Below are 15,282 nucleotides of genomic sequence, written 5' to 3'. Positions count from 1 at the left end.
CTGCCATTCTCTCCCATTGTCCCTTTGATTAAACAGTGCCAGCAAAAGAGACAGTTTTGATGGTTGTTTTCATATTATGGGCATCTGGCTACTAAGAGCTGGGCTGAGATCACCAAATCACAAGCCGCTTTAGAGATGTCTGTTTACGCATGCCGATCCCACAGTGGTGTGATCCAGGAAAGTATTTGGATATGCACATTTCGAGGGGTGGAGAGAAAAAACCAATTTCTGGGATGTGTGGTGAGGATCATTTGTTGCCTGTGCATGCTGCTGTTTTCCGATACCCCTCCTCTGGGACCCAAACCCACAACTTTCCAGTACTCCCAAAATAACCCTGGACTGTGGATGCTTTTCCTCCACTTTTACATCAACAGACTCCTAGTGACCTCTGAGGTACTTGTGATAAAAATAAAGGAAAACTAACATATTACACAGTGGACTCATTCATTAAGTCCTCCCCAGTTACTAGCCCTTTTGTAGCTACTCACGTCTGTGTGAATCACCACTTAGTAATGGCTCGACGATTCCTCAGACATTTCAGCTTTGGTTGCAGGGACGCTCTTAGTTTATAATATATACCAGACCAGGTTGCTGACATCTTCTGTTTGATGAATAAACTTTGACATCCAGGGTCCTTACCCAGAGCTTGATCATCTCTTTTTGTTAGTACCAAAGCACACAGGGGAGACCTCAGGAAGAGAGCGCTTCCCTCTCTTTCCATGCATCTGTTTGGATGTACAACAAAGGCTACAGGAACATTTTTCCTTGTACTTTTAATTGAAGTGCTTTAATATAAAAAAAAAAAAAGTACATACAAGTTCTAAACTCCTGTTTTCTTCAATCGTTTACACTGTTTCTAAGTTGCAACAGAATATTAGCTACGTAGGTAGTCAACACTGCTAACAAACTACAGTACAAGTTACTAATAACAGTACAAGATGCTTGGAATACATTCTTGCAAATGTGTATGAATACCAAAGAAATCCTGCAAAGATGAGAGGTTTCCAACACACATTGCCCTCTTCTCTCAAACCCCTGTAGGATTTCACTCACAGGTTTCCTAACCACCAAGACACAGAAAGGCTGATCCTTGGCTGGTGCAAGCTGCGGTAGCTCCATTAGCGTCCGTGGAGCAATGTCAGTGGTCATGAGCAAAGGGTGTGATTCACTCTGTGCTCAGATAGACACCTTCAGATGGGGGTGAAACATCATGCATGCTTCCATGCATGACAAACTGATGGGCCTTCTCAGTCAGTGCTGGCTTATAGCATTAAGCAACATATTTTTCTGAGGGTTTCAAGACTGATCTCTTTCTCCTGGAAGAAATCAGATCGGGATGACTGAAGAACAGTCAGGAGCACCCTGGATTCTCACACCACTCTAGGTAAAGCTGGCCACATTTCCCTCAAAAAAAGCCAAGCATAAGAACCCATCCCATCACCTCTCCTCCCCCACGAAAGGCTGGCAAAGCTATCAAGCACTTAATAAAACTGAATGTGAGACAAGAAGAGCAAAGGTCCTCCACACAAGCCATGTGAAAACAAATCTCTACATACACACATTATAACAATACAGTCACTTCAGAATTCAAAAGAAAGGTTCACACTTTACAAAGGAGGGAAAGGGGAAAAAAAATAACACAAGAAGCTGTCCTTACAATTATGTACTGGTTCCCAAACCTGTAACCTTAGTCTGTGGCCACCAAAAGTAAACGAATACCAAGCAGCATAGTGTAAACTCCAAAAATGCCTCACAGGGGTTTGCAACAGGCAACCTGGAGGTAGTGTACGTAGCTGAAAAGGAATTTGAAAGAAATGACAGGCATTTTTCTCCTATTCTGGTACATTTATATAATTCAAAGACATAGTGACAAACACACTACAGTGATGTGTCTCCAACCTTGTGAGCCACCTGCTTGCCACCCCAGAATCAGCCACAGAAGGGTTTTTTCTCTGAAGTGAGAGTGATATCTGGGGTATTTTTCAGGCAGTATCTGGGGTATTCTTCAGACAGGAGTCCTTATTTTTTCCCTCACTCAGTTGTTCTGGCTTGCCTCTGTACTTACCTGTGACTAACAGGACAATCAGTTTCACCTGAGACTGCTGGGTTTTTGTCACAAGCATCAATACAAAACCTCCTTATCACTATTGCCATGAAGACCAACATTTCAATGGCACGCTTCAGTTAGCAGCACCCAAAACTCTTCCAGGCTATTCACTGACCGGCATCAGATTATTCTGGTGGGAAGCTACGGAAGTTGGCAAACCCATGACAAGGTTAGCTTTTCAATTAATCAGCACATTCTGAAAAGACTGAACACCAATGGCTCCAGCTCAGAGTAAAGACACAAAAGTCAAGTTTTCTTCTGCTGCAAAGAGGATAAAAGGCTATTTAGGGGATACAGAAGTCGGCATATTGTAGAAAACATGGCGGTGGCTCAGAGTAAGAAAACGTCTTCAGCTTTATCTCCTTTTCAGCAACTTTGATTTTCTATTCATGTTAAGTTTTAAGTATTCCTAGTTTTCTCCAATCACATTATTTTGACACCACAGTTACTATGTTACAAAAAGCAACTATGATGCAGTCACTCAGCATACATATATATCATGTATAGATAGGGGTATGTAAAGTCAGGAGGTGGGGCAGCTTCCAACCCACATTGTGCTGTTTCCATAAGGGCAGGCAGATCCCAGTTAGGTGAGACAGAGATGACCTAGAGCATCCCCAATGTTGAAAAGAAGTTTGTGAGTATATGAGCAGATAGAAACCTCAAAAACAAAATCACAAGAATTCATGTTAGTAGAATATCCCTTGCTTTGTAGCTAACTCCGTTCCTCTAAAATCTCTCTTAGTTCAAATAATTTTATCGTGCAGAATGTGCAAAGAAAGATGTGTTCTCCCCCTGTAAATGCAGGGAATGGATGTGCTTTCACAGCATTGCCTAGAAGTTACCCAGTGTACCTGCTCTCCCCTAGCCCACTCTCTTTATAACAACAGTTCTTTTGCTTCAATGGCTAACTGGTAAGACAAGACTAATTATGAACAAACTTCAAGGTTAATGTATTAGAAGACTGGAAATAGATACCCTGCTACTTTTAAAACAAACGATGCATTGTACACTTAGTGCTTCTCTGAATCCTCTTTCCACACAGCAAAGCATCACAAGGGCAAGATTTCCATCAGTCCTGAGCTGGCACAGCCAGTTCTAAGAATTAAAATGTAGATCAAGCCTTCACAGTCTTTGGCTGCCCTGCCAAAAATGCTTCCTGTCCCCTAGAGAAGCCAGTTCATTCTGAATATTTGTGTGATGTAGACACTTCAGCACTTGGACCCACAGTGGGTCATCAATTTCTCTTATGCTGGCCACTCACCAGTCATTAGGAACATTTTTGATCACTTTGTCTATTTCTCAAACTATGTGCAATAAAAATGCAACTACGTACATTAAAAAATGAAAAACTCTTTATCACATACCCGAATTTATCTACTAGACTAGGAAGGACCACAGGAATGTACTGATGTCCTCAGAAAGTCCTTGGGAAACAAGTCAGGAGCTTCTCATGTTGTGGGATGTTTTTCACCTTTATGCCAAGTCAAGCTTTAGCCCACAACTGTTGTGTGTGTCATTGACCTTGCACTGAAAGGACTTTGAACAAGAAACAAACTTTGCTGATTTCATCACCACAGCATTGAGCATCATCCCGGGTAAAAGGCTTTCTGAAGACCAAAAGAGCCTCTCGGGAACACCTGTCTAACAGCCTTCTCATCAGACCACTCTGGACCTTCCATGACCCTTATAAAACCCCCTTCATTTTTTTACAGAGGGCTTCCAGGACACAATCTGACAAGAGGGAAGCCACAGAAATGGGTGATACCGTGGCTGGACACAGACTATGGCTTTACTCTCTCTGATGACAAGAAGTAGGATGGGAAGAGCCCAGCTAGGCCCCAGAGCTCAAAGCTAAACATTGTTTAAAATACCTTTTCACTTCCAAACTGAGGAGACTTGATAGCAAAATCAATAAGGTACCTCAAATAAAAGCCCTCAACTTACTGTTTGAAGACCTTTTTAAGGATAAACCAGTGCCAGATAAAGGATCAAGTCTCTGAAGTCAGAACACAGTTCTTGGATGTTTTGCTCCCAAATTGAATTATTCTTAAAAGGGGAAGGGAGTAACCTAAAAGCCTTCACAGTCTATTTTTAAATGAGAGGATGTTTTTCATTTAACTCTCTGTAACAGAATAATTTGAAAATGACTGAGGAAGCCATGTAATCCCAGATGGTCTGTGTTCTGTGTGCTCTTGTGAATCTGCTGTAACTCCACTGCATTAAGAAAAGACATACATTATTCTGTAGCAATTGTCCATGACACTGAGGCTTACAACATAAATATTGCAATACCTCATCCAGTTTCTGTATGACACACCATGTTTTATTGCAGTAATGTCTCATAATAGATGAAGGTGCTGCAGGGTCCTGTTTGGCCAATTGCTATAGGACCCTGGAGTGCACTTTCATAAGGAGGGAATATCTCCCGTGGGAAGGGAGTTAAGATGAGGACTAGATGCCAGAAGAACCAGCTAAAGGCTTCACATGCAATCTTAGGCAAATGTTTTCTGTGCCTCATTCCCCCCCACCGCCGCCCCCAGCCCCTCCATTAAATGGGAGGTTCGTTTCCCCACTTGCAGATAGCGCTGGATGCAAGGTAATGGAGCACAGCCCTGCTACGCACAGCAGAATGCCTCTAAATCAAGAAGCCAGTGTTTTTCGCCAACGTGACAGATTGAAAAATGCTTCTGGTACTTCCATGAGTGGGTTACTAAGCAACACTTTGGCTTCCAGGGAGTAGCCGTGCTGGATGTGATCTCATGCGCCGGCAGCCTGACCACATCCCCAGCTGGAGCACTGGGGAAAGGAGGGCGAGTGTGTGCCGGCAGCAAGGCTGCGCGGCTTCACTGGCTGTAAAACAGGTTCCTTTGAGATGAGCTGTAACCACAAAGGAGAGATACCCCAGAGGTGACTATGGGCCCGCTCATGGCGTGGCTAAAAGCAAAGACACTGTCAGGACATACCATTGGGAGAGAGGTAAAGCTTAGAAGGTTTAAGCACCACTCAGTAAACCTATGGCATATCCCGGTCATGCAAGCTTTCAATTCAGCCTGTCTCAGAGCAAATTATGCTGAAGAGGACTGACTCCAGGGACAGATGCTAAAAATGATAGGGGCTGGAAAAGATTTCCATGTGAGGAGACAGAGAGATCAAAAAGACTAGAACAGATTAGAAATGGGTAAGAGAGGGGAGGTTAGAGCTAAGTGAAGTGAGGTCTGAGACAGAAGAGGAAAATCATGCACTGCTGTCCACTGTTTCCTGATACAGCAGTAAGGGGTTGTTTACAGAAAATCAAAAGGCAATACACCAAAACCTGATGAATCAAGTTCAATCTCCATGGAGTTAAAGAGAAATTTGCCCTGGTTGCTGACTGCTCCATCGTTGTCTTTTGCTATGATGTCTCACTTTCCTTTGGAGCTTGTGACATGGCATCACCAGAACCAGGCTGAACCAGAAACAAGTGTAAACAGACCAAACTCATCTGGGACAGAAATACCTATTTTCTTACACATGTTGGGTGTGCTCAACTATTAAGCAGCATACATCTTTTAATAAAAAGTAAAGTCTAAGACTACTCAGACTGGGCCTCTTGTCTTTAAGACACCAGGCCAACCTCTTGGCTAAAGTCAATGGAGGAATGTTGATTAAGAGCAGCTGAGAATCTGGCCTATCTTTTAGAGTATTGGTACTCTTTCATGCGTCAATAAATCATGCTCCAAATAGGTTTGAGATTATGTTGTAAGGGATAAAGTTTTGCCTGATTTTGTTAGAATGCTGACACACCTTTGCAAAACAAATAAGATTTTCTCCCTCCTCCTCCTTCTCCTTCAAGTTGAGTAACACTTATTATAGGACTCTAGATCTATTCCTGATAGGTGAGCAATATTTACTGTAAATAACATTAATATGACACACAAATACATATATATTTACATATATAATTTGAAGTCTCCTTCTAATTAAATGCAGTACTACAGTATCACACAGTAAGGCTCTACCAATGTATTAATGGGAATGTCACTATTTCGGGATCATTACTTGAGCATTTTAAAAGTTGATGACATCACAGTTTTTATCTGAGACATCCACTATGATGTCACAGATTTATCATCCTTGTAACTCCCTTTTGAATAGTGGGCACAATGTTGTCCCAAAGTCAAATAAAGGATCAACAGCAAAGATCCCAATTCAGTCTTCCCCACCTCCAATTTTAGTTGGACATTTTTCTTTGCAATCACTTCCAGTGAAAAAACTATGTGTACACCAATGGCACACTCAGTCTGAAATGGCACATGAAGAAAAGGTGAAGCAATAACTTAACATGTACACAGACTTCTGGTTCTTAGGAGATCTGACTGTCTAGCACAGATGACAATTTACTTGAATGCTCTTGAGCCTCTATTTACATCTGCAATTCAGTGAAATAAATTATTCCCAGGCCTGTCTGACCCAGGCTGCAATGCCGAAAGAAAGTCAGAATAAACAAGAAGACTGTTGATCCCTGCTGCAGCACAAAAAATGGAAAGCCATCAAGGTAAAGAGGAAACGTTTCTCCCTGCATTTTTAAAGAACATTTTATGACTACAAAATAGTCTATATGAACTATTGTGTGACCTTTATGACGAGTTGGGATTAAGTCAGCACATGAGTTTGATTCCCTGCAATGATCAAGGGTTTGCTGAATGCTTCTAAGGGGGAGATAAAAGCTGATGGTTCGGTTTGGGCCTCTCTCTATTTCCAAATTGCTCTAGACCCTTCAAATCAGCTTTGGTACACATTGTCTCTGAAATCCAGAAATATATTGTAAGAGAAGGAAAAAATGAGAATGAACAATAAAGGATATTCTGTAATGAAGTTCAAAGGAGATGACACTTGGAAATTCCTCATGCGCTTGCCTTCCCAAAAGGATGCAGGGGCACGCTTCTTGTGTTACACTCCTAGGAGAGCTATGAAGGAAGAGTACATTAGGCATAACATTCATGTCTCATTCTCTGATTTTCAGCAGATACTTCCCTTTTAATGTTTCTGGCAAAGTTTGCACTGGCAGTGCATAGTGGACATCAAAATGCAGTCTTGAGTCCAGCAGCACCAGATGTTTGGGATGGAAACAGATCTGTGCTCCAGCAGAGTTCATGGGCAGTGGGGGGTTGGCCTTCCAGGCAGAAAATCTTGACAAATCTAAGGGAAATCCTTATCTTGATTTTCAGGACTGTAGACACATGGCTCCTTGATGAGCAGCTTCAAAGTCTTATATGGCAACAGCAGGAAGAGTCTTATCCAAGGGGACAAAACTTCAGACTGTGATATCTCATGCACAGGTGAGACATGCTAGCAAAGGCCCTTCAGACTGCTACAAAAAGGAGCACTCGCCCAGCCAACCAATTCAATCATTCAAGACATGGAAAGGAAATGAACATGAAATGGACTTGTCATTCTTTATCACTCTTCCAGAATACAAAGAATAAAAACTGCCCTTCTCTCTCCTTGGCTTCTGAAAAGTGGGGAGAGAGGAAACGTTTCCTGAGTCACTGTGGAGGTGAAACCTATAGTTTGTTACAATCAGATGGATGACTAGACTGACAGGAATCTGAAAGAAAACATCAATACCTGAAAAATCAGCAATTTCCTGGTATGAAGTGTTTTGTTGTTAACTTCACACACACAAAGGGAGGTAAGCTGATCTGGAAATAGTAGTTTACTTATTTCAAAACAGCATTAACAACATAAATTCTAAATGCACGGGTGAATACTGTAATAATGCTTTACATTTTCATCCAATGTGGCAGCAACACACACCAAACGTTAATAAGCTATTGGCTTGATTCACCAGCTGCAAAATGCCTGGCATTCTCACTGACACTTATGCAATAAGAGGGTAAACCCTAAAAACCCTTTTGTTCCCCAGAAGTAATTGCTATTGTTTATCTTTCCCCCCCTCCAGTTAAGCACCTCGATGCACAGTGGTGGTGGGACTCACCAAACTCCCCAGCAATGCAGCTGGAGAGACACCTCTCCTCTGCCCCACGCTAAGACCTGGCCATCAGGACAGCCAAATTGTGCTCACACATCTTGCAGCCTGGGTCCTTCAAGACAGCCACTGTCCCCCCAGGGCCAGGGATGCTGCCTGGCAGCGTTGGTCACTCTTGCCTTTGTCTGCAGCGCAGTGAGACCCTGTGCTCCAGCCGGCATCGCAGGGGCCAGAACTGGGACAGCTCCAGCACCCTCTCTGCAGAACTGCTCCCCAGGAGCAGGGACGTGATGCTCTGGCCCCGGCCAATGGCACCGGCACTGGTAGGGAGGAGGCTGCCTGAGCCTGCACTGCCATGGGCACTTGATGGGGAACAGGCTGGGCAGCTGCACTTGTAATTCGGTCCCCTTCAGACCAAAGACCCCCCCGCCTCTCCCTTCCCCTCCAGCAAAACTGAGGTTACCTTATGTAAACCAGACCGGGTTTGGTGCCTGCCCTGAAAAACCATTTAACTACTGCCAGGGCTGGAGGTCGTTGTTAGTAATTATATCACCATTGAAGATGGGTTTGGCTGCCTGCCAGTCCCAGCTCCTGCCCTCTTTGACCAGAGGAGAAGCACAGCCACAGTAACTAAAACTTTTCATTTCCTCTGCAGGGTCTCGGCCCTTCAGCATCCAACTTCTGGCTTCTCACCTGCTCCCATCTCCCCGGGCAGCGTCACGGGCCCGTGGCTGGCAGAAATAACTGGTGTAAGGAACAGCATGGGAGAGTTGGCTGTGCTTGCTCTGCCACGGCCTGGCTCTGCAGCACTGTAGTAAATGGCAGCACTCAGTGCTTGCATGCAGTTGGCGGGCTCCAAGTGCTTTACAAAACCAGCTAAGAATTGCCATCCTGCCTTTTCTCCAGAAGTGAGACACAGAGAGTTTGGGTACCTGCCCACAGCAGTGCCGCAATCCCTGTTGTAAGTGGAAATAAACCCCTCACTTTATAACTCCGCTTAGGTGCGGTGAAATGTCATGCTTCCAGCTAACCTCAGACTCTCCAGGCCAGCGGGCAGCCTGGCACAACCAGCAGCTCGGATGGATGGGCTCTCTCCCATTCGGGTCAGCTGCTGTCAACCGAGGCCTAAATTTGGCGATGAGTAAGTATGTGAGCACCTCTGTTTGGCTGGGGGTGGTTTCTACAGACACCCCTTGTTCTGGGGCCTGGGGCAGGAAAGGGACAGCACCTGCCTGCTCCTGCCCCAGCAGTGGTGGTCACTCTGCCCGGCTGCCTAAAGAAAAATAACGCATACTTCCCTTGCCCTGCCAAGTAGTATATCACGCAAAAGTATGAGATGCTAAGATTGTAACAAACCCAGCTCCTCTCTACAGATCTTCACAAAAATGTAGATCTGGTCAGCTCTTAAAATTTCAGGTCAGGACCTCCTCTTGTCCAGTCCACAGCCTCCCATAAAAAAATTGACAAGACAACCCATCTTTTAATCATCTCCTCGAAAGGATTTGCATTTTCTGCCCTCCCAGACTGGTGCCAAATTGCTCCCAATACAGTCTCTTTTGTTTTGTCCAGTTTTTTTATATATCAGGAAAACACAAAGCATTTCCCCCTTCTGCTCTGCAAGACAGTTTTATAGACTAACAGTTGGCATCTCCAACTGATTAGATAGACAGATAGACAAGTAAGATCAACCAAGATTTCTCACTCTAAGAAAGTGCTTCTAGCATTCAAGATTACATTTTCCTTCATTTTATTTATCTTTTTTTACTTTCAGATGAAAAATCAGATCTGAAAAAACTTTTCAGATGTTAAAGATTCTCATTCCTCCATAGCTGCTTTCTTTTAAGTCGATACTGTAAAGTTTTCTCTAATGCAGTTTGACATGCTGAAACTGAATTAACCAGATACACAGTGGTGGATATAACACAAGATCAGAAAATTTGGACAATTTCAATTCAGTTAGACCTGGAAACTACTGAGATCCACATTAAATATTTTGTATCAAATGAAGGCTACTTAATTTTCATTTTTTTCAAATATTGAAGTGATTCATTCTAAAAAGATTGAAACAAGTATTTTCAACTCTTCCAATATTCCCCCCATATTTCTTGTATGAAATAATTTGCCAGATTGAACTTGGACATGTGAATAATTGTGGTTCTCTGAAAAGCACATATTTTAAAAATATATTTATTCCATGCAGAAAAATCATGCCCAGCTCTACCTGGAATTTTCTTGCGCACAATGCACACTATCCCTCCAGCAGTAACAAGCTTAATTAATATTTCTTTCTACCCCCATCCACTCCTCACCTCCCAAATGACCTCTGTCACAACACCTGACGTAGGCGTAAAGAACAGGCAACAGCCCCATAACACTCCATGGTGCAGGAGAGTCTTCCTTTGGGGCAAAATTTACTAAACTCCTTTCAAAGAAAGCTGATTTTGAAGTTGTTTAGAGCAACATTTTCTTCAAAAGAACACACTTAATGGTGGCTTTCCTAGCTCAAGAACTGACCTAAGGTATGTTTACAGAAATGCTGTAAACTCAGTCCAAAGACATGTCTATGGAAGTACAGTTTGGAGACAGAATGGGACCCATCTCATACATGTTAAGGGTATTGCCTTTTCCAAGCTACGGGGGAGGCTCTGACGGTAGCAGGAGCTCACCTCCTCAGTGATACAACTTGGGTGCATCCACTTTTTATGACCATTTCTCCACCCCTCTGGTTTACGAGGCTGCCACTGTAGCAGCTCCCCTCCCCAGCCAGTCTTCCCACCATGGGGCAGAAAACTGGGCAACACAGCACACAAACGTGATGGAGGGAAAGCCAGGACCAAGCCATGCTTTCATGCAATATAGTCTGAATTGTTCAATCTCTGGAACAGCCTGAGATAGCTAACACCAATGTAGCTGCCATTGTGGGCATGAAGGAGGAAATGCTCAATTTACTGCATCGGTAAGGTGATTTTCTATAACTGAACTTTTTTAGGTTATCCAAAATGGGTTAAAAATGAGAAGGATCACGTTAATATGTTTAACTAACATACTTTAAGGCCATTATGCAGACACAGCTTGTATTTAAATACATCCTCTCCCACAGTAAACATCTGTTTTTATAATAAGAACAGGAAGAACAATTACATCATCCAGCCTGACTTCCTCTATAACACAAGCCCTTTTCAGTCAGACATTCCTGTGATTAACTAAAATTGCGTTTAATTAAAATATATCTTCTGGGAAGCTGCCCATTCTTGATTTGAAGATTTCAAGGGATGCAGGATCTACCATCTCCCATGGTAGTTTGCCCTGATTTGTGCTAAAATATTGCTTGTCTTGCCTACACAGAAGAGTTTTGAAATACACCAGAGTTTGATCACCTCAGGGGCTGCCAACAAACTTGCACATCCTGCCAGAGCAAGAGAGACAGAAGCATACAGAGCCAGAGTCCTCACGTTGTTTACTGCCCAGACCAGATCGCTGCTACGAGCGGCCTCAAGATTTGCCTGACAGTGGATGGTGTCACCCAAGTCGTTCATCCCAGTGGTCATGCAGGAAGGCTGTCCCCAGTGGGTACCAGGTGACAGGGAATCTGTTATCAGAGTTTCTGAACACCTCTTCCTCACCCCCATGGCCGTGCCACAACCTCTCCACATCTCAGTAGAGTGGGTACAGCATTGTTCGCTTGGTGGATCGATTAATATTTCTAAAGTGCACCAAAACGTATGGCTCTGAATACCTGCTAAAAACGTCACTCAGAGGTCTGTCCCAGCCCCTTATCTTATACTGAGCTAGTGAAGAAGGGAGACTGTATCTGGAGGAAGTTCTCAGCATGGGAGAGCTGGTATTTCATCTGCTGCCAAAGTCACCTGGTACTGCCTGGCTACACAGCGACACAGCACAAAGCTGAGGAGATGAAACGCAGCTGGACCACCTTGGGTAAGTACCCTATTACACAGATCTCAAACAGCAAACAATATTTTGCTGTTGAAGGTCTAGCAATCTCTCCTTCCATCATATTTCATTAGTGATAAACTTCGGCAAGGCAGCTGAGGAATATTTCCAAACATGAAAAACGCTGTTCACTGCAGAATGGTTGTGGGATGAGAAAACAGTCAGTGCTATGGATCGGAATCACAAAATAGGAAAGCAAGTGTGTGTGCAGAGCACAGCTCATTTAACACTGTCTCTGTCACAGGGATGGAGAGCACTGACTTTCTGCACCAGCCAGTCCCACCAACAAGGCTACCTGAGACTTACCTGATGAGCCACCACTGTCTCCCTAACGCACTGGCTAAAACAATATGCATTTTCCTTTCCATTTGATAATGCAGACATTGTCCTACTCCTCTTCCAAGGTCAATGAAAATACCAGGAAACTGGAAGGCAACGGACATTTTTATGACGGAACTCCCTAAGCCCAGCAGGGCTGGTAGCTGAGCACCAGCCCAAACCCTAACCTACCCCTTCTGCTCCCACCACCAGCACCACCACAAAACTTTCCTCCAGTTCACACACTTCCACTTCTCAGCTCCTGTCCCTCTTGCCAAAACACATGCTTTCCATGAGGAAGCCCAGCAGTGTCCTGGTGAACACATACAAGCACTCCTGGCCACAGCAGCAAGAGGATTTTGGATCAGTCTGAAGTGTACGATGGTCCCAAAGATCCAGGTCAGCAGGGTTCAACCACACCAACAGTGCAGGTGAGCTAGGTGGAAGGGCCAGGGCACTTCCAGACTGGGAGAAAGTTGTTTCATTTTACATTTTTTCTAGAGCTTTGTCCCAACAGGCACCAGACACCTAACGCAGGTCCATGGGGTTCTGCTTTACACTCCCTGCATCTGATGCTCAAATTTCTTTGTACTCTTAGCTCATCTGAGGGGCTGTCACATGGAAAGCCTAAGGTGTTTTCCAACGCAGATGATTCTGTGATTCTGTGATTCTGTGATTCGGTATTGATGAATTTCACAGGTAGCCAGTGCAACTGCTCCACAAGAGATTTGGTCCAATATGACTAGGATAAATACTTTATAAATCTTTTTTTAACAGGTTAAAATACTCCTGCTGCAGCTTGAGAAGAGGCTGCGACAGCATGTGGGAGAATCCCGCAGCTGACACGGCTACTTTTGGCATGCAAGTTGAACAAAATGCAAAAGGTGGAGAAACTATCTAAATAATGAGGGAAAGTGCATTAGGTCAGTATAGCTCATGCTAACTAAGTGTAATTAGCAGGAGCAGGAAGAAAAATTACCTCACCAGTATTCTTTCACAACGTCCTTTCAAGTGTTCAGGGACATTTAATTTTGCGGAAAAGTTTCAACCAATATAAATATGCCAAATATAATCTTTAGTGTCCTTACCTACTTGTACAAGCGACCTGAGTCACATGCTGCTTGGGACTCTCATAAATTTGTATTATAAACCCACTTAAATCTATGCATAGAAAGTAATATACATCATACTCAAGAAAATGGTCATTCTGGGCTACTTGGCAGTTCAGGGAGTTGCAGGTTTTTAACCTTAAAGATGTATCTGGTAGAAATTCTTTAATGTACTCACTTGTCCTCCTAGTGATGTCTTAAATTATTCAGAGAGACTCAACTGTAATATATTTTTTCAACTGATGCTCTTGCTTAATGTTTCTTCATTTCACACATAGAGGTTTGCTTAAATGAAGTACAGCTATTTCTATTTAAATTTAAAAATTATTATGAAAATCTTTCTTTTCATATTAGGTTCAGTAAATTATTCCCTTCTTTAGAGCTGGGGAAGGTTTTCTGACAACTTATCATGTTTGCCAAAAAAACAGTTGTAGAGAAATTGGGGGCAAAATTATTTGAAAATTCAGCTAGATCTTGATAATGACTTTGATTAAAAAAACAGTAACACTTTGGAAATGTTGGAAGTCCTGATTAGGCAATTTCCAGAGTAAAATGCAACTTTAAGTTGCAGAACACTTTAGTTTAGAAATTTCAAAAAATTAATCAAAAGTGCTTCATTTGACCCTAAGCCGAAGTTGTTCCTTTTTGCAGCTTACTTTAGACTGCTCAGAAAACTGACAATTTTACTTTCTATGATCAACTTAAGATGACGTTTTTCTTTTCTTTAATTTTCTGAGCTAAACAGCAAGTCAGTTACATACATAACCATTCACAATTTTCTGAACAAAAATAGAATGATGAGTCTGGACTGTATGCTGGCACTGCAGTGGGACAGTGGGCCTAAATATCCTGAAATCCCACAGACAGTAGGCTTTTCGAAACATCTGTGTGTGTACACACTGGCACTGTTCTTCCTTCAGAGATACTAAAACCAGATTTGATTTCTAAAGATCTGCCAAATCAAAGCATTTGATCCAAGGGAGAAAGCATCACCCCAAAAAATTTTGATCAGTGCTTCTCTCAATGACAACGTGTTGTTCATGACCTGGGAAGTATTGAACTAATGCAACTCTCAAAGCTCCCCTACAGATACAGAGTGGTTGCAGTAAAGAGATTTCTAGTCAAGCCTGTGAAGAGAAACAGCTGGTGCTGCTCCCAGCCAAAGTACTCACCAATAATTCCTTGGGAGATATCTTACTACTTCTTCTTTGAAAAGAATACTAAACAGAAAGCACAAGGCCATACAAAATTGACTTCTCCATGTCGATATAACAACCCTCCCCCTTCTATAATGCATGTGAGCCTGTAACAGCAAGCAGCAACCATGCATAGCAGTGAAGAGATTTCATCTGGAGCATCGGCAAAGTACATGATCCTTCTAGCCCAGGAGGTATGGCATTAGTGACAGTGAATACCAGATACCTCTTCCTGTATTTGAGTGTCCATTCGTTTTGATGTGGGTGTGTCTTTGTGTTCTGGATGGGAATTGTGTGCTGGTATGGCAACACCAGGAGCAAAGTGTTTCTTGACTGCTGGAGCTCCTCAGGCCTGGAAGCCAAAAGCTGACGCTCTCTCTCTGAGCAGCTCCCGGCACAAATGACAACTCCAGCTCCCTGCAAACGAAGAAATCTTTCTTATAGGAATGACATCAAATCCAGGCACTCAGAGTTTATGTCAAGATTGGCTTGAATAAGATATCAAATATCGCTAACTTTGGAATTGCCTGTATTTTTCTGAAGCAGACTCTGCTGCCCTTGGTGTTGTGTACGTAAGCTTTCTATACAAGTTACAACACAGCTGGGTGTGCATTGCCATTAGGTGTTTTA

The 15,282-nt window shown here is 43.1% G+C and overlaps 1 protein-coding gene across 5 annotated transcripts in view; it reads right to left on the bottom strand.

Annotated features, from left to right (window-relative positions):
- Window positions 1–753: 753 nt before the first annotated feature.
- DPF3 (double PHD fingers 3) overlaps window positions 754–15,282 on the bottom strand; it is a 180,107-nt gene continuing 165,578 nt past the window's right edge. For 4 of the 5 annotated variants that reach the window (XM_074824286.1, XM_074824288.1, XM_074824287.1 and 1 more), the window contains one exon: window positions 754–15,069. In XM_074824286.1, coding sequence (XP_074680387.1) covers window positions 14,999–15,069 — 71 coding nt within the window. In that variant the 3' untranslated portion in view covers window positions 754–14,998. The remainder of the gene's footprint in view (window positions 15,070–15,282) is intronic. The other variant, XR_012623258.1, reaches the window with a different exon arrangement.

The sequence above is a fragment of the Strix aluco genome, chromosome 4 (assembly GCF_031877795.1).
Source record: "Strix aluco isolate bStrAlu1 chromosome 4, bStrAlu1.hap1, whole genome shotgun sequence".
Lineage (NCBI taxonomy): Eukaryota > Metazoa > Chordata > Aves > Strigiformes > Strigidae > Strix > Strix aluco.
This window is presented reverse-complemented; position numbering and strand designations above follow the sequence as displayed.